General features: G+C 33.6%; 2 protein-coding genes across 3 annotated transcripts in view; one reads left to right on the top strand and one right to left on the bottom strand.

Moving 5' to 3' along the window:
* The window catches only part of LOC117116137 (aromatic-L-amino-acid decarboxylase-like), a 25,119-nt gene extending 1,175 nt beyond the window's left edge, over window positions 1–23,944 (top strand). Inside the window, exons 2-11 of the mRNA XM_033260120.1 lie at window positions 9,916–10,029; window positions 10,829–10,948; window positions 11,261–11,401; window positions 11,509–11,652; window positions 12,449–12,515; window positions 13,472–13,566; window positions 18,176–18,334; window positions 19,797–19,895; window positions 20,239–20,340; window positions 22,610–23,944. Of these exons, the coding sequence (XP_033116011.1) occupies window positions 9,916–10,029; window positions 10,829–10,948; window positions 11,261–11,401; window positions 11,509–11,652; window positions 12,449–12,515; window positions 13,472–13,566; window positions 18,176–18,334; window positions 19,797–19,895; window positions 20,239–20,340; window positions 22,610–22,837 (1,269 nt within the window). The 3' untranslated portion in view covers window positions 22,838–23,944. The remainder of the gene's footprint in view (window positions 1–9,915; window positions 10,030–10,828; window positions 10,949–11,260; window positions 11,402–11,508; window positions 11,653–12,448; window positions 12,516–13,471; window positions 13,567–18,175; window positions 18,335–19,796; window positions 19,896–20,238; window positions 20,341–22,609) is intronic.
* LOC117116185 (UPF0545 protein C22orf39 homolog) overlaps window positions 2,987–24,039 on the bottom strand; it is a 30,196-nt gene continuing 9,143 nt past the window's right edge. The window contains exon 5 of one of the 2 annotated variants that reach the window (XM_033260188.1): window positions 2,987–3,679. In XM_033260188.1, the coding sequence (XP_033116079.1) occupies window positions 3,666–3,679 (14 nt within the window). In that variant the 3' untranslated portion in view covers window positions 2,987–3,665. Of the gene's footprint in view, window positions 3,680–15,702; window positions 16,736–24,039 lie in introns of those variants that run through there. The other variant, XM_033260194.1, reaches the window with a different exon arrangement.

Here is a 24,039-nt window from a genome sequence, read left to right as displayed (position 1 = left end):
GCAATTGCATATAACTAGCTCTATCACAGTTTTTGTACAGGTCGGTTATTATTATATTAATATGTATGCTAAAAAGCTAAAATAATGGAAAATGGCAGCCATTTTAAATTGTAATAGCTCAAAAATGTGTACAATATTTAGTTAACTGTTGCTGTCATTGTTGTGAGTGGATTTCCAATTGAATACTGCATTTTAATGACATAAATTTACAATATTAGTGACAATTTTAGGAAAAAATGGCGGCCATTTTGAATTGGCTGGCAACCCCCCTTACGTATGAAAAAAAAAATGTTGCACATACTTTTTTGATTTATCTATGTCTACTCTACATCATATCCAATTTTTAAAAAATATAGCAAAAAAAAAAATGCACCCAACCAAAGTTTGCTGGACTATTTGTGTTATGAAATCTACTGTAAATACCACCAATCTTAACAGACCTATAAATTATGCAAATGGAATTATTTTTGCATGTAAACACTCTTTCTAATTGAAAGCTAACCACTTATAGTTCTAAATTAAAAATAATTCAAATAATAATTTTATTTATCAGCCAATAAAACAGTATCTTAAAAGCTTTGTTCACACTATTAAATTTTCTTTGACAAAAAAACTGTTGTATGCCCATATATAGTCATGATGTACCTATATATGGTCATGATGCGCCCATATATAGTCATGATGTGCCCATATATAGTCATGATGTGCCTATATATGGTCATGATGTGATGTCATCATCACCATATTTAGGCATGTCACATGTTTGACAGTCTGGACAGGGTTTTATAATCCTACATTGAAGATAAGAACTGAAGGGAACTCTGAAAAATGACAAGGATGTAATACATGATTCTACAGTGCATCTTGTTCTTTATTAGAACATTGTCAAGAATTCATAAAACGTTAATAATGAATAACCCCTAAACCAAAGACTGACAGAAAAAGGTCAGAGTAAAATAAGAATCTTAAAAAAGTATGTCATGTTTTGAAAAACATTTTAATAATTAGTGTATTAGCTAACATTTTAGTCATTTATTATCAATCATACTTTGATAATTGTACAATAATAATAATAAAAAAATTCAACAAAGGATTCTTATTCAACATGAAGGATCAAGGAAAATATGCAAATTTATAAAAACATTTTATATTATATTGGTAATTACTTCTTGGAAACATAAGTTTATATAAGATAGTATAATACATACTCCAAGTATTGAAATGCACGCCATCATGTCAGGATTCAATATTTCGACATTAATTATGTCATCATCAGGAATGATTCCTTGATTCCTGATGATGACATGATTCTTTGATTCCTGATGATGACATAATTAATGTCGAAATATTGAATCCCGACACGATGGTGTGCATTTCGATGCTTGGAGTATGTATTATACTATCATATCTGAGATTAATCAGTGGACCTTATATATATAGCTGAATACCAAGAATGCTGCTGGTTCAGGGTTATTGATCACACTGGACCTCTGCCACCCAACTCTCCCCATCCCAACTAGAAAATTCTTCAAATGCGCCAACAAAAAAAATTTAGAAAAAGCAACTGAGCATGAAGCAACCTGTTGCATTCAAACATCATAATTTTATGTTGTTACAAGACATCAGCGTCATCTGTGATTGTGGGAGCAATTAAGGTTTCTATTCAAGAACATGAACGAGAGTAATCAGTGGACAGTCTGCGCAAACAAAAGATTTTGCGTATTAATATCCTCTCCAACCGTTTAGAAGCAATTTTAATTACATGGCATACCTCCTCAGCGGGGTGATTAGTCTCCACGAATATGAGATGTCATATTAAAGAAACTTTACACATCAGCCGATGTCATAATCATTACGAGTTTCAAGCTTACATTCATCATTGTACTCTGGTTACAATAGAAACATCCTGAACATCCACGTCCTTAATTGGCTATGGTTTAGAGTGTAGCCACAAATTTACACATCTTCATTAACCATTACAAATTCCCACCATGTAGGACATGTCCAGTTTAAAGTAGGGTCATCTTGTTATTTTTATCTTACTGTATATAAATCTATAAATGTTTAAAAGCAGAGGAAATCAAGGTAATTGAGATTTTTTTTTCTAAACACACTCTACCTACTATATATTCAGTATATAATTTTATTGTTAAAATCAACCTGAGCAAACAGAGTATACAAATATGTCAGATATGAAAATTTGTTAAAAAGATACAACAATAAGATATTATCATAACTTTGATAATATCAAAGCAGTTATTTTAAAAATAATTAATTTTGGTTTTTAGTTTTTTTTTCTAATCCTAAATGATTGGAAAATAAAATTGCTGATTTAATTTCATCTGAAAAAGTGATCTCAGCAATCTTATGAGTGGAATTAAATATGTAAAACTGCTTGTCATCATGACCATATTTAGGCATGTCACATGTTTGACAGTCTGGACAGGGTTTTATAATCCTACATTGAAGATAAGAACTGAAGGGAACTCTGAAAAATGACAAGGATGTAATACATGATTCTACAGTGCATCTTGTTCTTTATTAGAACATTGTCAAGAATTCATAAAACATTAATAATGAATAACCCCTAAACCAAAGACTAACAGAAAATGTCAGAGTAAAATAAGAATCTTAAAAAAGTATGTCATGTTTTGAAAAACATTTTAATAATTAGTGTATTAGCTAACGTTTTAGTCATTTATTATCAATCATACTTTGATAATTCTACAATAATAATAATAAAAAAATTCAACAAAGGATTCTTATTCAACATGAAGGATCAAGGAAAATATGCAAATTTATAAAAACATTTTATATTATATTGGTAATTACTTCTTGGAAACATAAGTTTATATAAGATAGTATAATACATACTGCAAGTATTGAAATGCATGCCATCGTGTCAGGATTCAATATTTCGACATTAATTATGTCATCATCAGGAATGATTCCTTGATTCCTGATGATGACATGATTCTTTGATTCCTGATGATGACATGATTAATGTCGAAATATTGAATCCCGACACGATGGTGTGCATTTCGATGCTTGGAGTATGTATTATACTATCATATCTGAGACCTTATATATATATATATATAGCTGAATACCAAGAATGCTGCTGGTTCAGGGTTATTGATCACACTGGACCTCTGCCACCCAACTCTCCCCATCCCAACTAGAAAATTCTTCAAATGTGCCAACAAAAAAAATTCAGAAAAAGCAACTGAGCATGAAGCAACCTGTTGCATTCAAACATCATAATATTATGCTGTTACAAGACGTCAGCGTCATCTGTGATCGTGGGAGCAATTAAGGTTTCTATTCAAGAACATGAACGAGAGTAATCAGTGGACAGTCTGCGCAAACAATGGATTTTGCGTATTAATATCCTCTCCAACCGTTTAGAAGCAATTTTAATTACATGGCATACCTCCTCAGCGGGGTGATTAGTCTCCACGAATATGAGATGTCATATTAAAGAAGCTTTACACATCAGCCGATGTCATAATCATTACGAGTTTCAAGCTTACATTCATCCTTGTACTCTGGTTACAATAGAAACATCCTGAACATCCTTGATTGGCTACGGTTTAGTGTGTAGCCACAGATTTACACGTCTTCATTGACCATTACAAATTCCCACCATGTAGGACATGTCCACTTTAAGTAGGGTCATCTGTGATAATAAAAAAAAAACATAAATTGTTATTTTTATCTTACTGTATATAAATCTATAAATGTTAAAAAGCAGAGGAAATCAAGGTAATTGAGATTTTTTTTTCTAAACACACTCTACCTACTATATATTCTGTATATAATTTTATTGTTGAAATCAACCTGAGCAAACAGAGTATACAAATATGTCAGATATGAAAATTTGTTAAAAAGATACAACAATAAGATATTATCATAACTTTGATAATATTAAAGCGATTATTTTAAAAATAATTAAGATTGGTTTTTAGTTTTTTTTCTAATCCTAAATGATTGGAAAATAAAATTGCTGATTTAATTTCATCTGAAAAAAGTGATCTCAGCAATTTTATGATTGGAATTCAATATGTAAAATTGCTTACCAAGTCATACTTTAAAAATTTGGAATTATATTAAGCTCAGGGAAATTGTTTCAATTGTTGTTCTGTACACAAAATCCTCAAAAATGTTTTAATAATGAAAATTATAAACAGCTAGTAATTTCCAGAGGCCAGCTCATCATGGTTGAGGCTGAGTAAATTTTAAAAAATTGATAGCACTTCAGTATTTTCAGGGGTTGTGCTTAAAATAATTTTTACCTAACCCAGTGGACCAGTAAAATCAACATTTTAACTGGTCCTCAACCACTTCCAATGGCCATTTTGTCAAAATAATAAATGTTTAATTTAAAAGAGAAATTTATGACACTTAACCAGAAATTAACTTGTCAAGTTTTTAGGTTCAAAATTTTGATTCTCATCCTGATAACTTATTAAATAAATTATAGCTCAATTACAAATATGTTTTTTATATAATTATTTATTTTAATTGCTGAAATTATTGAAGGACCAAATTGAAATCACTTTATGTGCCAGATTTTGTTCAGGGTCACCATCTGAATATCCCTGGTGTACTACTGAATACAGTACTGCTGTTGACTATATTTTGATTTTGTAGTACGGTGTTTGGTCTTCTAGCAAAGTACCAATCAAACAATAGTAAAAAGTACATCCCTGGGGCCAGTGGCGTAATGCTGGAGAGGGGCCCTGTGGCTTTCTGAGAGTGGGGACCTTTTGAGTCCTGGTCGGCAATTCCATTGTGGGATTTTAGATGTGCTCGTTTTTTGATTGTTTGTTATTGCATTCTAAGGCTACGGTCACACTAGAGTTTCAAGCCTGGCTTGACTCACCGCGGGTTAGATTTTCGTAATGTGACCGCATCTGCACCGACTCGCGCCTGTCGTGACCTCGATCTCAATCTACCTATCTCGATCCCAGCTCAGCACCCATATTGACCCTGGATTGACCCTGGCGTGACCGAGATTGATATTTCCTCATCGACTGTCGACCAATCACAGTCTATGTGTGTTCAATCAAGATGCAATCATTACTTTTCATAAAAGTTAATTCAAATTGTAATTAATGATAATGCGATTGATTTGCAACGACCAGGAAACTGCTGACCTGGTAGATTTGTGGGGCCAACCCAAGCTGAGAGACCAGATAGAAAATAAAAAAACAAACAACAAAACGGGAATTTTTGGTGTGCTTGCTGACAGATTAGCCAGTCTCAGACATGAGAAGAGAATGATGGCCCAAATTCAAACAAAAGTGAAGGCATTACGAGCCCAATACAAGCTGATAAAAGATTAGTTGTAAAATCTTTGATTGCGATCCACCCAATCACACGCGCGTATATCGATTCCCGTGAAACAGAGTTGGTCAAACTCTCTCTTTACGGCTCTGCTGTTTCGACTTTCATAATTTAGAGGTCAATCCAACTAGTGTGACCGACCCAGAATTTCGAGCCTGGCTCGAAATCTCACCCGCGATGAGTCAAGCCAGGCTTGAGACGCTAGTGTGACCGTAGCCTAAATGTTTTCAATGACAAAATAAATGATATGAGTGGCAAATCCAGGAATATTTAATATGGCCCAGGGAGAGACTTCCACTGATAAAGGGTCAGGACTACCTCAGCCCCAACATGGTTTATGATTACGGCACCTCTAAATGGCCGGATATGGCACTCACAGAAAATTACAAAATTGATGGGCCCCTTTAATTCGCCACTGGATATAATATGATATACAGTCGATGTTAGAGACACATTATGCTGTTATGTATCAACAAAGCCCTTTTGGGTCAGGGTGCTACAAGACGCCTGAGCACGAGAGAGCATAGGCGTTACACCACTGCCTGAGGTACATACATTAGATTGCAGGTTAAAGGTTATCAACTGTAATGATAGTGGATGCATCAGTTCAACTGATAAAATCAATATACTTAGCAATACATTCCATGCTGTATTAGTAGATAAAAACCATTTTACTCAGTACATATAAGACAAAAAAAAAGTATACATCATCATCATATTCATAAAGTTAGTCTTGAATCATTGTTCTGAACCCTAGACCCAGATCCAGAAAAGGTACTGCAAGATTCAACACTTAAACTGCAGGATATCAGAAAATTTGGTCTCTTTCATTTCTTTCTTTTATTTCTTCTTTACCCTGGGGGCCCTGATCAGTGCTTTTATGCACTCATCAGGTCTCTATGTTCTGGCCAAGTGATGTGTAAAAAGTTATGCATTGTGCGTCCCTTGCTAACACTCACTGAAAGGTAATAAAAAAATAGTGACAACAATAGAGAGCAAAGCATCCTAGCTGCAGTGACCACAGTCGATGAACACCCAATGATACAAAATATGCATGCTGATATTTCAGTGATATTCATAAAATATGTTTAAAAAAAAAGAATAAAGGTAGTAGGCTATACCTTTATTCTTTTTTACATGGCCCCTGCTATGAGAAAAAAAGAGAAATTTATGACACTTAACCAGAAATTAACCTGTCAAGTTTTTAGGTTCGAAATTTTGATTCTTATCCTGATAACTTATTAAATAAATTATAGCTCAATTACAAATATGTTTTTTATATAATTATTTATTTTAATTGCTGAAATTATTGAAGGGCCAAATTGAAATCACTTATGTGCCAGATTTTGTTCAGGGTCACCATCTGAATATCCCTGGTGTACTACTGAATACAGTACTGCTGTTGACTATATTTTGATTTTGTAGTACGGTGTTTGGTCTTCTAGCAAAGTACCAATCAAATAATAGTAAAAAGTACATCCCTGGGGCCAGTGGCGTAATGCTGGAGAGGGGCCCTGTGGCTTTCTGAGAGTGGGGGCCTTTTGAGTCCTGGTCGGCAATTCCATTGTGGGATTTTAGATGTGCTCGTTTTTTGATTGTTTGTTATTGCATTCTAAGGCTACCGTCACACTAGAGTTTCAAGCCTGGCTTGACTCACCGCAGGTGAGATTTTCGTAATGTGACCGCATCTGCACCGACTCGCACCTGGCGTGACCTCGTTCTCAATCTACCTATCTCGATCCCGGCTCAGCACCCATATTGACCCTGGATTGACCCTGGCGTGACCGAGATTGACATTTCCTCGTCGGCTGTCGACCAATCACAGTCGATGACGCCGTTGCGTTTAGAAGTTCTTGAATAAAACCCCGCGAGTTCTTCATGTGTGTTCAATCAAGACGCAATCATTACTTTTCATAAAAGTTAATTCAAATTATAATTAATGATAATGCGATTGATTTGCAGCAACCAGGAAACTGCTGACCTGGTAGATTTGTGGGGCCAACCCGAGCTGAGAGACCGGATGGAAAATAAAAAAACAAACAACAAAACGGGAATTTTTGCCGTGCTTGCTGACAGATTAGCCAGTCTCGGACATGAGAAGAGAACGACGGCCCAAATTCAAACAAAAGTGAAGGCATTGCGAGCCCAATACAAGCTGATAAAAGATCAGTTGTAAAATCTTTGATTGCGATCCACCAAATCACACGCGCGTATATCGAATCCCCTGAAACAGAGTTGGCCAAACTCTCTCTTTACGGCTCTGCTGTTTCGACTTTCATAATTTAGAGGTCAATCCAACTAGTGTGACCGACCCAGAATTTCGAGCCAGGCTTGAGACGCTAGTGTGACCGTAGCCTAAATGTTTTCAATGACAAAATAAATGATATGAGTGGCAAATCCAGGAATATTTAATATGGCCCAGGGAGAGACTTCCACTGATAAAGGGTTTATGATTATGGCACCTCTAAATGGCCGGATATGGCACTCACAGAAAATTACAAAATTGATGGGCCCCTTTAATTCGCCACTGGATATAATATGATATACAGTCGATGTTAGAGACACATTATGCTGTTATATATCAACAAAGCCCTTTTGGGTCAGGGTGCTACAGGACGCCTGATCACGAGAGAGCATATGCGTTACACCACTGCCTGAGGTACATACATTAGATTGCAGGTTAAACTAGGTTATCAACTGTAATGATAGTGGATGCATCAGTTCAACTGATAAAATCAATATACTTAGCAATACATTCCATGCTGTATTAGTAGATAAAAACCATTTTACTCAGTACATATAAGACAAAAAAAAATTATACATCATCATCATATTCATAAAGTTAGTCTTGAATCATTGTTCTGAACCCTAGACCCAAATCCAGAAAGGTACTGCAAGTTTCAACACTTAAACTGCAGGATATCAGAAAATTTGGTCTCTTTCATTTCTTTCTTTTATTTCTTCTTTACCCTGGGGGCCCTGATCAGTGCTTTTATGCACTCATCAGGTCTCTATGTTCTAGCCAAGTGATGTGTAAAAAGTTATGCATTGTGCGTCCCTTGCTAACACTCACTGAAAGATAAAAAAAATAGTTACAACAATATAGAGCAAAGCCTCCTAGCTGCAGTGACCACAGTCGATGAACACCCAATGATACAAAATATGCATGCTGATATTTCACTGATATTCATAAAATATGTTTAAAAAAAAGAATAAAGGTAGTAGGCTATACCTTTATTCTTTTTTACATGGCCCCTGCTATGGGGAAAGGTAAAATATGACAACAATTAAAGTCAGACTCTGGAGGTAAAACAATTTTTGATATGTAATAGCACTGATTTTTCTAAGACAGAAAAAAATTGTCTGACGAAAAACTGGGGAACGGTGAATGAGGTACACATTTTTGAATATTTAAAAACTGGGGGGAAAGGTGCAAAAAAGGGTGGTTACGCCCCCTTTCCCCCAGTTTTTAAATATTCAAAAATCTGTATCTCATTCACCGTTCCCCAGTTTTTTTATGATACTGAAAATAAGTAGTTTTTTGTGCTATTTTTTGTTTCTTTTTATATTCAACTTTGTATTTATCATGTGGTACCTACAAGTGGTGTAATGCTGGGGAGGGGCCTTGTGGCTTTCTAAGAGTGGGGGCCTTTTGGGTCCTAGTCGGCAATTCTATTGTGGGATTTTAGATGTGCTCGTTTTTTTTATTGTTTGTTATTGCATTCTAAATGTTTTCAACGACAAAATAAATGATATGATTGGAAAATCCAGGAATTAATATGGCCCAGGGAGAGACTTTCACTGATAAAGGGTCAATACCACCTTTATCATGAAATTTATGATTATGGCACCTCTAAATGGCCAGAAATGGCACTCACAGATTTAAAATTAAACAAATTTAGAGCCCCTTCGCCACTGGATATAATATGACATACAGTCATGTTAGAGACACATTATGCAGTTATGTATCAACAAAGCCCTTTTGGGTCAGGGTGCAAGAGGATGCCTATGCACAAGAGCGCATAAGCATTAAACCACTGCCTAGGACACATATATTAGATAGCAGGTTAAAGGTTATCAATTTTAATGATAGTGGATAGATAGATAGATAGATAGAATTGTTACCATTTTCTTCCCTGAGGTCCAGGGTATTATCTTAAACTACATTTTATTACAAAATAAAATTAAAAGAAATGGCAAGTTGATTTGATATGCAAACAATTCTAGAGTATGATTTTGATTCACAGGCACATTCATCAGTTGAACGAGCAGCACTGATTGGCTCGATCAGAATGAGAAGCCTGCCATCAGATGATGAGAATGCTTTCCGAGGAGAGGCATTACAGAAAGCAATAGCAGAAGACAAAGCCAAGGGCTTGATACCTTTTTTTGTAAGCTGAACTTATATTTACTACTGTAATTTAATTTAATTTTTCTTCTTTATACTGGGTATATGCTGTTCATTAGATATCTACTGTTCTCTACAGGGCTCAGTTATGCTTTAATAACTAAGTCTCATTACTGTCTCTTATACACATCTAGATGTGTATAAGAGACAGGTGCTAGGTAACCCACTGGGATAGTCCCAATTTCCACGCTTATTATCCAACTGGTAATTCTTTCCCATCAATTCTCGGAGACATGCTGAGTGATGTCATTGGATGCATTGGATTCACTTGGGTAAGAGTCACTAATTAATTTTGTATGATTAAATCTCATGAATATATGTCAATGGCCATTCGTAGCATAATTAGGCTTTTTAGCATAATTTGGACCCCTGTAGAATTACTGCTACACATAATTTCATGTAGGATAATTTAGAATTGACGTAAATTTCATTACATCTAGAAAAATAAATTGTAAAAACAGTCTGAGAGTGCCATTTCCAAGTATCTAGAGGTGCCTATTTTTTAAAAAGTGCTAAAAATCGATCACTGGGTGCTTTCATGGTTTTATTCTTATTAAATGCGAAATGATGTAGTGTAGTGGTTGATCACTCAGATCTAAAATTAATCCCTGTAAGCAGAACTATCAAAAAATGTCCAAGATTCATATTCTTATTAGCTCAGCTGAGTTTGACACAGCAGCTCAGGAAAAAGAAAAACTTTATCTCTATAGACATGGTTATTGTAATGATTGCAGAGTTCTGATCATTTGAAACTCATGATAGAAGAAGTCCATTGTTAAATTACAGAGGTAAACACAACTAAATTTGAGTTATTTTGGAATGCTTCTATTGGGATTTATCATCAATAACATTAATACTTAATTTTTACATGGTAATAAAAAGTGCTGGTTCAGGCGATGTTGTATCCCTACAGTATGTGCAAGTATTTCATGACTTATAAATAAAATGAATAGCGGTCGCTTCCCATCATTAATGATGGTAATATAAGGTCTACTTTATATACAGTATATATTTTTGTATGCAGAATAAGAGAATGGATGTTGTTATCTGGATGTTTTTTTTTTTTATCAGATTGCCAGTCCAGCGTGCACAGAGCTTGAAACGATTGTAATGGATTGGTTGGGGAAGATGGTTGGTTTACCAGATGAGTTCTTGGATGAGGGTGTTGGCAAGGGAGGCGGAGTGATACAGGTAAGCTAACAGAAAGGGAGTGATAATACAAGTAATGTAGTTGGATTCATAATATACTAAAGTCTGAAAGTGTGTGGATTAGCCCATACAGAATTTCTTGGAAAATAACCCATCTCTTGCAAATTAATTAAATCTGCATTTTTTCACTACTGTATTACCTCTTTATCATCATTTGTCAGTGTCAATTCACATCACCATAAGCAGTAAAACAAAATTAGATGTGCTAAGAAACTTGTTTAAACGGATCTCCCAGAAATTACTTCTTCTAATTTGGGACCGTGACATGGTTGAATTTTTTTATGTATTTTGCAGGGTACAGCTAGTGAGTCCACGTTGGTGTCACTTCTAGCGGCCAAAATGAAGCGAATTCGCCAGGTACTTGAGGAGGACCCAGACAAAAACAAAGACGAGTATGATGTTTTGCCAAAGCTAGTGGCATATACTTCGGATCAGGTAAAAAAAAGTCCTAAAACCCAACACAAACCAGACTTTTTGCTGAAACCATTTTGGCAAGTTGATTTGATATGCAAACAATTCTAGAGTATGATTTTGATTCACAGGCACATTCATCAGTTGAACGAGCAGCACTGATTGGCTCGATCAGAATGAGAAGCCTGCCATCAGATGATGAGAATGCTTTCCGAGGAGAGGCATTACAGAAAGCAATAGCAGAAGACAAAGCCAAGGGCTTGATACCTTTTTTTGTAAGCTGAACTTATATTTACTACTGTAATTTAATTTAATTTTTCTTCTTTATACTGGGTATATGCTGTTCATTAGATATCTACTGTTCTCTACAGGGCTCAGTTATGCTTTAATAACTAAGTCTCATTATGGGATGTAGGGAGTGGACTTGTTTTAGTAATGATAAAGTGATCATGCTTTCATAGGAATTGAACCCAGGATCCTGGGATTTTAAGGCAAGCATCTTAACCACAAGCTATTGAACTTCACTCCACCCTACATGAGCATTTTCTTACATTTTAAAAGGCATTTTCTAACTTCATTTTTGAAAGACCTTCAAGCGACAGGAAGTTGTTTTTTTCCTCATTTAGCAAAATAATTCGGCAAAAAGCATGTAGGTATTATTATTAATGTACAGTAGAAAAAGTAATGGAGGCACCCTCACATGAGATCCTATAGCATTTTTGTAAAGAATCCGAGGTTGCGATGTAAACAGATCAGTTATTAGATTGATAAATACTTTACATTTATTTAATTGTGATTAAGAAATAAAGATTTTTTGTTTTTAATATTTTATGGAGGTAATGAAATATATAAATAAAATAAATATATTAAAATTTATTTTTTCTGACTGCAGTGTGGTGTTAATAACATTTTTGTCACAACACCTTAAATTTAACCAATCACAGTTAAAGTAAACATTTGGTTTGAATGTGTAGGTCAGTATAGAAAAAACCTAAATCCAAGAATGAGGGAGGGGATAATAAATTTTTATCTTTTAATTGTAGTTGATATATTGTTTTTATTTCATCTTAGGTTTGTGCTACACTAGGAACCACAGGATGCTGTGCCTTTGACAATTTAACAGAACTTGGAGAAATTTGTGAGTCAAAATTGTTCAATTATTAATTTTATTTGATATGTATAGAATGTTTCATGATACAATGGCAAAGACAAGCCAAACCAGTCACACAAAAATTAATTTCCAGTTATTACCTGGTTAAACAGTAAAATGAGAGCTATAAAATGGTAAAAGAATCATTTAAATCCGATATTTCGTTAAGAAGTTACAGGAGTTTAAACATACAGATGTTTAAAGAACAATATTTGAGAAATCAGCCCTCAAAGCTTACGATTTCAGACCTTTCTTAGGCAGAAACCATCACCAAATCGTTAAAAATTATTATTTTAACATTGAAAATGGGCAAAATAACAGCATAGCATGATGTATAGATATATAAAGGTTAGTTTAAAGCAATAAAATAGATTTCTAAAAGTTCAACATTCCAGCTTGTTTTGGCCATTATCTCCGAAACAGGATTTGCTACGAGTGACTGGTTTGGCTTTTCTTTGCCACAATTACAATTGTAAATGAAGTAGTGACCTTGTTTGTGGCAAAATTTGTATGCTGCATTACAAAACACACAAGTACAGATACTTATTTAATTATATCAGGGGTCTCCAAGTTGGGAGAAGCCACTTCCATGAAATCTGGTTAAATAACCTTTCTTAACGCTTCTAATTGGTGTGAGAGCTAACCCTGACTATCGCATGTCAATCTTAGTTCACCGGGGTGGGTCCATGGGGGTGGGTCCATGGGGGTGGAGCCGACCAGAAAAAATTCCCCTAATGCTTAGTCGATGCCTCGCATTTACATAGTTTCCCTCTTCCAATCATCACCCTATTTGAAACTCCTGATGTAGATAAACCACTACCTACTGTACTCTTCACAAATTATAATTATTAGAGTATAGCTACTCAGACCACTATTATAGACCAATGGGTAGTCTCCTCAAGTTGAGATTTATAATTTTATATTAACTATTGTTTACTTGTTAGGTGAGAAAGAAAATATTTGGATGCATGTGGATGCTGCTTATGCAGGTACAGCTTTCATCTGTCCAGAATTCAGATATCTTATGAAAGGCATCCAAGTAAGACCATGTTTTACGTATTGTGTATCCCTCTGTAAAAGTGCTTTTACAATTTTTATTGCATATTTATGATAAACATACATACAGCCAGTCGAATAGAAGGTAACTCTTTGGTTTGGCAATTTTAATTTTTATTGAATAACATCCTAGTTTAGGTAATAGTAGGGGTCATATTGCAAGCTGCCGATTATATCTGCTAATACTTTCTGTATGCTATACAAATATGTAAAAATGGACACAAAAAAACTCATTAATCAGAAACCTCCCTAATGTCCAGTGATGTATCCCCTCTAATCAAGCAATCAATCATTTTATAATGATAGTAGAATTTCTATGATTTCTTTTTTCATTCTTGATTTGTTTTTTTTTGTGTGTTTTTATGCATTGATTCTTACGATGTCCCAGAACCTCTGAAGGGTGTCCAGGTGGAAAAGTCCCTGGAAGCTCTAACAAATGAGTGATTTTGAATGCCTAAGGTCTGTAATCCATCTTACAGCCTCATATTCTGTAAAACGGATTTGTTGAGTTTTCCTTTTAGAGAGCTCTTTCTGACGGGAATCTGCATCCGCAACTGGCACGACTACTACATTTTTAAGCAGCACGATAAGTGGTAAAGTGCTGCATTCAAAGCAGTCCTCGAGTTGCATAGACCTCATAATAAGCAGGCTTTACAGAATTAAAATAAAAAAATAAAAGCATATTTTCATCCATTAGGTTGTTTACAGGCCTGTATGTAGGATTTTCGAATGTAGGGAGGGGGGGCTATGCTTGCGAGGCCGAGGCTGTTTATCACCCCTTGCTGGGTCCAGAGGCAGAGAAGCTCCGACAAAGAAGCATATATTTTGGTGTTGTTAGGCCCTGGTATTCAATCTATCGTTCGCAACCCAAGTCAGAGTCACCAAAATATTTAGCAGGATCATTCGACGATAATTGTTGTCGGTGACTGGTAATAAAACTTGTCCTGTCTTCCTCTCTTTTGTGCAAGTGTAACTCTGTGCGAAGTCTTCCTCTCATTTGTGCAAGTGTAACTCTGTGCGAAGTCTTCCTCTCTTTTGTGCAAGTGTAACTCTCCCTGTCTTCCTCTCTTTTGTGCAAGTGTAACTCTGTTCGAAGTATTGTTTCCTGAATTGGGCTTTTTTCAACAAAGTAAAACTAGATATTTTTTTCCCTATCATATTGACTTTGATTCTTATGTTTGCTTCTCATGAGTTTTATGGCAATTTAACTGGATTTTTTTTAATGGTTTTTATTGTGTTTTTGTAATTGTTTCAATTAAATTGATTGTACAAAACACATAAAAGTGTTATTTTATTTTGTACAAATAAATAATAAAGTGATATAATATAATATGCATAAATAAATCAAATTATTGCAGTAGGCCTATAAGGCCAAGGAAAAAAAAATTGTGTTGCAATAGGCTACGGTATGTACGAAATCAGTAGTGGTGTTGTACCAACCATTTAAAATTTTTTTTTTCCAATTACAATCTATTCACTTACTGCGAATATAGTATAAATACCCTAGTATTTTGCATGGTACAAATGAATAACCTTTAACTAATATTCAAAATTAATATTAACATAACAAATCCAAACACCCTGAGCAAGCAGTATAATTAGGAAACTATTTATGGAACCATCAATGTCGCATGTCAATAAAGCGTGATAGCTCATTATACACATGTTGTACAGTTGTCTTTAATTCTGTGGCAAATGCCAGGGACGAAGCCTCAATTGTGAAATGGACAAAAGGAGGAAGTAGACAAAAAGTCTTGCCTAATGAGTACTATTTTTACTAATTACCGTATCTCATTCATTAAGTTCTCAATGCTGTTGTTTTTTACTACCGTATATACTCGCGTATAAAATGAGGCTTAAAATAGCAAATTACAATTAAAAAAAAAGAAACTTGGCTCTGTTTTTAGCCAGCTAGATGCAATATTAAGACCATAAAAAACAGCAAAAAGTAGGCACAAGGGGTCGTCTTATATGCCTGACATAAAAAAAATCATTCAAAAATCCTCTCAAACTCGGGGGTCGTCTTATACACGAGTATATACTGTAATTGGTCATCCGGATCTAGATTCAACATTAATATTAACATTAAATATTCAAACGATCTGAACAAGCTGGATAATTAGGGAACTATTTATTTAATGTCACATCTATATTAAAATTGTTAATGAGCATGATAGCTTGTTAACACATGTTGTACATTGTCTTTATTAATTAATTACCCCATGGTCTGGTCAGACTCAATCTGTGGCTGTTGCCTTAAGAAAGGAAGTAGACAAGAAGCCTTGCTTAATGAGCACTATATTCATTACTTACCTCATTCAAGGTACTCAATATTGTTGATTGACAGGTGAAGGTAATGACTGACAGGTTCTAATTACTTGGGTTGACATTTATAACATTTGTCTTTAATTAATTCTACCTCCGGACTGTGCCAGTATCCACAACAAGTCCTAAATAACAGCTTGACTTTTTTATATTAATATTTTTGTAGAATAAGTGTTTATGTTTCAGCCATTGGTTGTTGTTTTGTATGTTTTTATACAAAAAAAATGAAAAAATAAATTAAAAAAATAAAATGGCCATCATCAACCTCTACATTGTCATTTAAAAACTTTCAGGAGCAAAGTATTGATAAACAATGAACTTAAATTTAATGTATTCATTTATTAGTGTAATCTTTTCTTAAGTGGCACAAAACAAGTATTATGCATTTATAAACAAGCAAAAAATGTGACAGCCCACCTCAGCTCCATTATTGTTGGGTCTGATGAGTGAGAATTTGAATAGTAGCTTTAGATGGCCGGAAATGACACTCTTATCTAGTACAATCCACCACCATCGCATGTTCCTCATAACATATTTCCAAAATTGTGCAAGAGTTGTAAGTTAATGTTATTACTTTAATGGCAAGGGCTGCTGCAGAACACTTTTTCTTAACATCTGGGTCATTTATACAGTTCATTTCAACAATATAACAGTCAAAAAGTGGAGGTATTTAGCCCTTTAATATATGTGGAGGGACAAACAAGTCCCCACTGTCCCCCTATGATCTGCCCCCATGGAACTAGCATCCACTCAAACTGCTATGTGCTTGTAATGTGAATTAGAATTCACTCCTATGAAATGCCATTTGGCACGACTGATCAGTTACCCTGCAAAAACAACAAAAAGTTAACCTAGAATGAAGGCATTACCAACGTCAGCCATATACTATAAGATAAACCTTCTGTAATGAGCTAAAATAAAACACATACTAGATATTTATTTATTTATTCTGGTTTATTCACATCAAAAATTAAAATTATATTTCTTAGATATAAATAGTAAAAAACACCGAAATAACTATAAACTTTATATAGAAAATTTAAAAAGTACCATATTAACAAAAATTTACAAAGCTATACGTACAAAGTAAATGAGTTACGATTATTTACAAAGCTATATGCACAAAATATATAAGCTTTGATTATTTACAAAGTTTACTACGAATTTGGATTTTTATTTTTATTGAAATTAAGTTTTTTATTTATAATTATTTAAATTGGTTATAATTATTTTATTTACAAATTTGAAATATCATTATAAAAAAATATATATTTGGGAAAATATGATAAAAAATATAGACAGGAACATGTGCTAAATAAAAAATGAAGGCAGTTTTGTGAATATTACACTGGACCAGAAGTTAATTGTGGAAGGCCTTCGCTGAGGATATCACTCAGCTGCATGTACCCTTCAATTTAAAGCCTTGTCCCAACTATCAAATTTTATTTGACAAAAACATGTGACATGCCTAAATATGGCCATGATGACATCACATCATGACCATATACAGCCACATCATGACTATATATGGGCATACAACAGTTTTTTTGTCAAAGAAAATTGATAGTGTGGACAGGACTTAAAGAACCTCTAAGGCCTGTCCACATGATCAAATTTTGTTTGACAAAAACATGTGACATGCCTAAATATGGCCATGATGACATCACATCGTGACCATATATAAGCACATCATGACTATATATGGGCATACAAGTTTTTTTGTCGAAGACAATTTGATGGTCTGTACAGAGCTCAAAGCAGTGGAAACTGAATTGTTTTGATCAGTGTTTCTTCAAATGGAGTTGATATAAACTAACAATTGAATATTTTAATTTAATTTTAATCAACATGGATGATACTAATAATAATAATAATAATAATGCACAACAGTACAATTGATTGAATTGTTGATATTTTTAATACAGTATATGTGATTAATAAAACTATTATTTAGCATTTACTTCTCTATATCATTACTAGATATTGATAACTAGTTACTTTTGTTCTATTTATGTCCCTAATTACAGTGCACTAATGTGATACAAATTCCTGCAATTTTGTACCTTGTAGTATAATTAATAATTATATTATTAATGTAGTATAACAATATTATTAATATGGAGACAACCAACCAATGATTTGACCTCAAAAACCATATTTTTACACATGGTGTACTGAAAAGTTTTATGAATTTGCTAATATTATTAATATTAGTATAATTATTAATATAATGTTTTTATGATTAAAATAATTTGTGTATTTTTCAGTATGCCACTTCATTCAATTTTAACCCCCACAAAATGATGCGAGTGAACTTTGACTGTTCCGCATTGTGGGTAAAGGATGAGGCCGATATTGTGCATGCCTTTCACGTTGACCCTTTCTACCTCAAACACAAACACCAAGGAGTTGTGAAAGATTATAGGGTATGTATAATACTTTTTTATAAAATATTGATAAACATATTGGATGAATAAATAATTAGCTAAATTATTCTATATTACAAAATGTGATTATAATATAATGTACATGATGTATAATACAAGTATATTTAATGTATATAAACATAAATATACTCAAGTAGATATAATACTGTACATAAATGTCAGTGGCAGAACTAGGAATTCAAAATACTGATGAGGGTGCCCAGGGTGGACTTTCCCAGATTGGGATCTAGACTACCTCAGCCTCACCATAGTTGGGGCTGAGGTAAGAAAATTTATGATTAAGGCACCTCTAGATGGCTGTAAATGGCACTCTCAGACTTAATTTTGAATATACTTTTCAATTTTTCTTGATTTTTTTAATTTTTAAACATTTAGTGTTGTTTTTATAATGGCCTAATTATAGTGAAGCAAAACATCTCTAATAATAAATATCAAATTTCAAATGACCCATAATGTATTATAAAATGTATTACTATACATCCTAATTATATATTGGTCAATTCCACTCAGTATGCAATCAATATTTTCGACTACCGGTACTTCCCTATGTGTGCATACATACATAGACACGGGGAAAAAGTGCTTCCCAAAATCAACTATCGCATGCCTTGCTATGAACTGTAATTTTACCTTTACGCGGGTCCTATATCTCCCGTAAGCTGCGGGAGTCACCTGGAGATCGGGACGGACTCCCACACTTCCTCATGAATCTCCCAGAAAATAACCTATCTCCACATATTAATAAAATATGCAAGTTTTTAACTACTGTATTTCCCTTTATTTATCATTTGTCTCACAGAAGTCAGTGTCAACTGGTATCACCGTAAGCAGTCAAAACAAAATTAGAAGTGCTAAGAACGTTTTTTTTAAACAGATCTCCCGGAAATTACTTCGTCTAACTTGTGGACCCTGCCTTTACAGCTTAAAATGGCTAATGTAGATGGATGAGTGATTAATGTTTGAGATACACTGTAAAACCTTAAATAGAAGCCCTAGGCTTCTTTTCTTTTGCAAACTTTGGATGGGCTTCTTTTTAAGGCTACTTTTGCAATGTAAACAGGGAGGCTTCTTTTCAAGATGAATGCTGGAATTACTACTATAAAAAAATAAATAGGGTCACTGTAATGTAATATGGGAGTGTAAACCAGCATTCAATCACCTAATCTACTGTATAAACCAAGCCTGTTTTTAATTTATTTTATTTCTTTGAAATTCATGTACAGTACTGTGTATTTACTCTACTATTGCAAAAAGAAGTCCATGGGCTTCATTTTGAGGCTAGTTTTGCAAACTAAAGAGGAAGTTTCAATTTAAGATGGGCTTCTCGAGATTAAGCCCATTGTGTTTCTATTTGAGGTTTTATGGTAGTAAAACAAATACAACATATTATTATGACTAAATATGAAAGAGTACAAATATAATATAATTTTTTGCTCAACAGCACTGGCAGATTCCTCTGGGACGGCGTTTCCGATCGTTGAAACTCTGGTTTGTTCTTCGCATGTTTGGAATTGAGCGGCTACAGGACCATGTTAGGAAAGTAAGTCAGTGGTACATACAGTATTCTATAAAGAAATTTTATGGATTATTTTTGATCATTTTATTTGTTGTTCAAGAGAGGGTTTAAGATAATTTAGATTACGAGATAAAAACCTGCAAAATTAGTTTTCTCTCTGACTTGACAGATCCACCAATTATATTTGTGACCCTTAAGAGGTCCGCGGATACTAGATGGGGAATACTGTACTAAATGATGGTGGCATTATCCCATTGCTGCTCTCTAATAGCCCATATAGCAGCCTTCACTAGTTTGCATTCTGGACACATTTTTTTATAATCCGAATATGTAATCTAAATTTTATTATTTTTCCATTTCTCTAAAGCAAGTGCAGTTGGCCCATGAATTTGAGAAGCTAGTTCTGTCGGATTCTCGTTTTGAGATTGTGAGCCGTGTAATTCTAGGCTTGGTGAGCTTCAGACTAAAGGTTTGTAAAATAAGCAGATTTTTCACTTCTTTTATTTAATTATTATTTACACGTCTAATCACTAAAACTTCTAAATATGCACATATTACCAACATTCCGAAAGATTTACACTGGCTTCCTCCAACGCACTGGATTATTTACAAAATTTTGCTGATCGTTTTTAAATTCAAAAATGACTTGGTTCCAGACTACATTGCAGAAATGCTCCATTGGTATGCTCCTAACCGTAACTTATGTTCTTCCAATCAACTCCTCCTGCATCAGCCCAAATCACACAATTCCTGGGGAGACAGAGCTTTTTCTGTTGCTGCTCCACGCTTGTGGAACAATTAGATCCTGTGAGTCAATAAATACTTTCAAATTGTCTCTGAAATCACATCTACTAAGAGATGCCTTCCAACTTTAGACTGTAAGTAGTTAGGAAATAAGGAGTAAGCAAAAGTCAAGATGATACTTCTTTGTAACTAGAATGAATAGGTAAGGAAACTGAAAGGATATGATTGAAAGGATTGGAAACTTGAGAGGTCTACTAAATTTTTCTGTAAGAAAAGAAAAGGAAATGTACAGAAATATAATGAAAAGGAATGGATAAGGTAACATAAAGAAAAGAAAAGGTCACATGAGAAAGAATAAGGAACGAAAGATGAGGTAACATGAAAAAAATAAATAAATAAATAATCAAACATAAGAAACAAAAGGAAAGGTCACATGAGAAAGAATAAGGAAAGATAAGGTAACATGAGAAAGAAAAGAGAAAAGAAAGATAAGGAAACATAAGAAAGACAAAGAAAAGGAAAAGAACAGGAAACTTAATTAATATAATGGAAAGAAATTGATAAGGAAACAAAGAAAGAAAATGAAAGAAATGAAAATGTCACATAAGAAAGAACAAGGAAAGAAAGTTAAGGGAACATGAGAAAGAAAAGAGAAAGGAAAGATAAGGAAACATAAGAAAGACAAAGAAAAGAAAAAGAACAGGAAACTTAAGAAGTGTAATGGAAAGAAATAGATAAGGAAACAAAGAAAGAAAATGAAAGAAATGAAAATGTCACATAAGAAAGAACAAGGAAAGAAAGTTAAGGTAACATGAGAAAGAAAAGAGAAAGGAAAGATAAGGAAACATAAGAAAGACAAAGAAAAGAAAAAGAACAGGAAACTTAAGAAATATAATGGAAAGAAATGGATAAGGAAACAAAGAAAGAAAATGAAAGAAATTAAAATGTCACATAAGAAAGAACAAGGAAAGAAAGTTAAGGGAACATGAGAAAGAAAGAGAAAGAAAGAGAAAGAAAGATAAGAAAACATAAGAAAGAAAAGGAAAAGAACAGGAAACTTAAGAAATATAATGAAAAGGAATGGATAAGGAAACATAAGAAAGAAAAGAAAAGGTTATATGAGAAAGAACAAGAAAAGAAAGATAATCTGACATGTGAAAGGAAAGACAAAGAAAGGCAAAGAAACTGAAAAGAACAGGAGAATTAGGAAAGACAATGAAAAGGAACAGATAAGGAAACATAAGAAAGAAAAATGAAAAGAAAAGAAAAGGTCACATGAGGAAGATCTGAAATTTAAAAAAAAAAAATTATTTAAGGAAACAAGGAATACATCAGAAAGGGAAAGTAAAAGTAAGTAATTTTTTGGTAACATAAAGATAAGGAAAAATAAGAAAAGGCAACATAAGATGAAATGAAATTAAATGTGAAATATTCCTGGAAAACTGACAAGTTAATTTTTGATATTTGATTTCTTGTGCTGCTTAATTTTCTTTAATAAATTAAAATAAAAATTAACATGTTTTCACTTTGTTCTTTGTGATCTGTTTGTTCTCTTCCTGTTGTTTTGACACTGTGCCTTGAGCACCTATTTTTGGTGGTGATGTTTGCGGTTTAAAAATCGTTATTATTATTATATTATTATTATTATTAATTTATTGTCATACAAATATACAAGTAGAACAGATAAATGCATAGAATATACAATAAAAATAGTCTAAAATGAGTAATAGAGTGATGAAGCATTATTGTTTGTATGTTTGTGTGGAACCATGGTAAAATATCAAATCTACATCTGAAAATTCAGGGTCATAATTTTTTGCACAATATCCTGAATAAATTATGATCATGATTATTAAATAAATTATGATGTTTCACTTTTCTAGCTTTAATAAATAAATTAGATACTACCTAGCAAAAATAACAGCAGTCAACTGACAGCAATGAATCGAAATATTTGTTCATCTTTTAAAATAGCAACATTCTTATTTTTCCAGGTTTCAGATGAACAAAATGAGAAATTACTAAAAGCGATCAACGACAGTGGTAAGATACATATGGTGGCAGCGAACCTGAAGGGTCAATTTCAACTGAGGTTTGTCATCTGTTCCGCCTCAACAGAGCTAAAGCATGTGCAATTTGCTTGGGAGGTTATTCAGGGACTCACTGACAGTCTAGAAAACAAAGAGGGCAGTGTTCATAATTTGAATGGCGCTAATTCCTAGTGTTTCCAATGTAAATTTATTTTAAACTTATTTTCACTTTATACTACTTGTTCTTCCAACAGGACTCAAGTAACATTAGGTGAAAAAAAATTAGTTTAATTTATGTTACTTAAACCTTGTCGAAAATACACTCCAAATTTATTAAATAAACCATATACAGTGTTTAATACCACTGGTGTTGTGAAAACCTCAAGAATTTATGAAGTTATAAAATAGAAATAATTAAATAGTACTGTATGTATGTGTGCTCTATTTTTACCGGTATATGTAATGTGAAATGTAAATGTAAGTTTGTTTTAATGACTAGTAAATATAGAGATGCAATTTTGTATCTACCATCATTTATACCATGCCATTTCCAAAGGATTCATAGGTCCAAGTTGTCAGAAAAACAAGATCGAATTTATCAAGCTATAAAATCAAAATATAAATAATTAAATAGTACTGTATGTATGTATGTGCTATACCAGGGACGTATCCAGGGGGAGGGGGAGAGCCCTGGGAGCTGCGGCTCCCCCTTTGTACACAGTGTTAAAATTTGAAAGCTTGTTCTTGAACCAATTCAAATTCTTTCTGGGATCGCTTAAAATGAATACTTCGAAAGCATATAAATATGCATCAGTACACGTTATACATAGGCCTAATAGGACACATAGGCCTAAGCGTGATTAAAAAAATCTTAAATCCATAAATCTAAGGCCAGTTTTTTAAGATATAGAAATGTGATACTTTATGGTTCAGTTTCGTTTTTATCCTTTTGCAAGTTTCTTTAAAGTTTTGTTTAATAATACTACTGTACTATGTATTCAAATACCTATTTTAGAATAAATTAGAGCAACGATATTAAACTAAGCATTTGACCTTAGACTGTTTGAGGAACTAGAATTTGAATTACGTAACTTTAACCTGCCAACAAGTTACAACATTACTATGTATTCAGATACCTATTTAGAATGAATTAACTCTAATGTGCATAAGTTATAGGCAAAGGTATATAAACCTCAGGATATCTGAATTCGGTTTATTTGTTTTGTTACACTGAAGATGTCGTATTGAATACGAAGAAATATGTCTGGTTCTATTAAAAGTATTTTTGTTGCTCTTAAATTTGCCTTTATACTACTTTCTGTTCGGAAGTTTGACTGTATTGTACATGAGATTACACAGCCCAGTACGGTCACAAAGCAAGACCTCAGGCTGTT

The sequence above is a fragment of the Anneissia japonica genome, unplaced genomic scaffold (assembly GCF_011630105.1).
Source record: "Anneissia japonica isolate Jap-2015-1 unplaced genomic scaffold, ASM1163010v1 scaffold199_len4679917_cov187, whole genome shotgun sequence".
Classification (NCBI taxonomy): Eukaryota; Metazoa; Echinodermata; class Crinoidea; order Comatulida; family Comatulidae; genus Anneissia; species Anneissia japonica.
The sequence above is the reverse complement of the archived record's forward strand: the minus strand, read 5'-3'. Positions and strand labels throughout refer to the sequence as shown.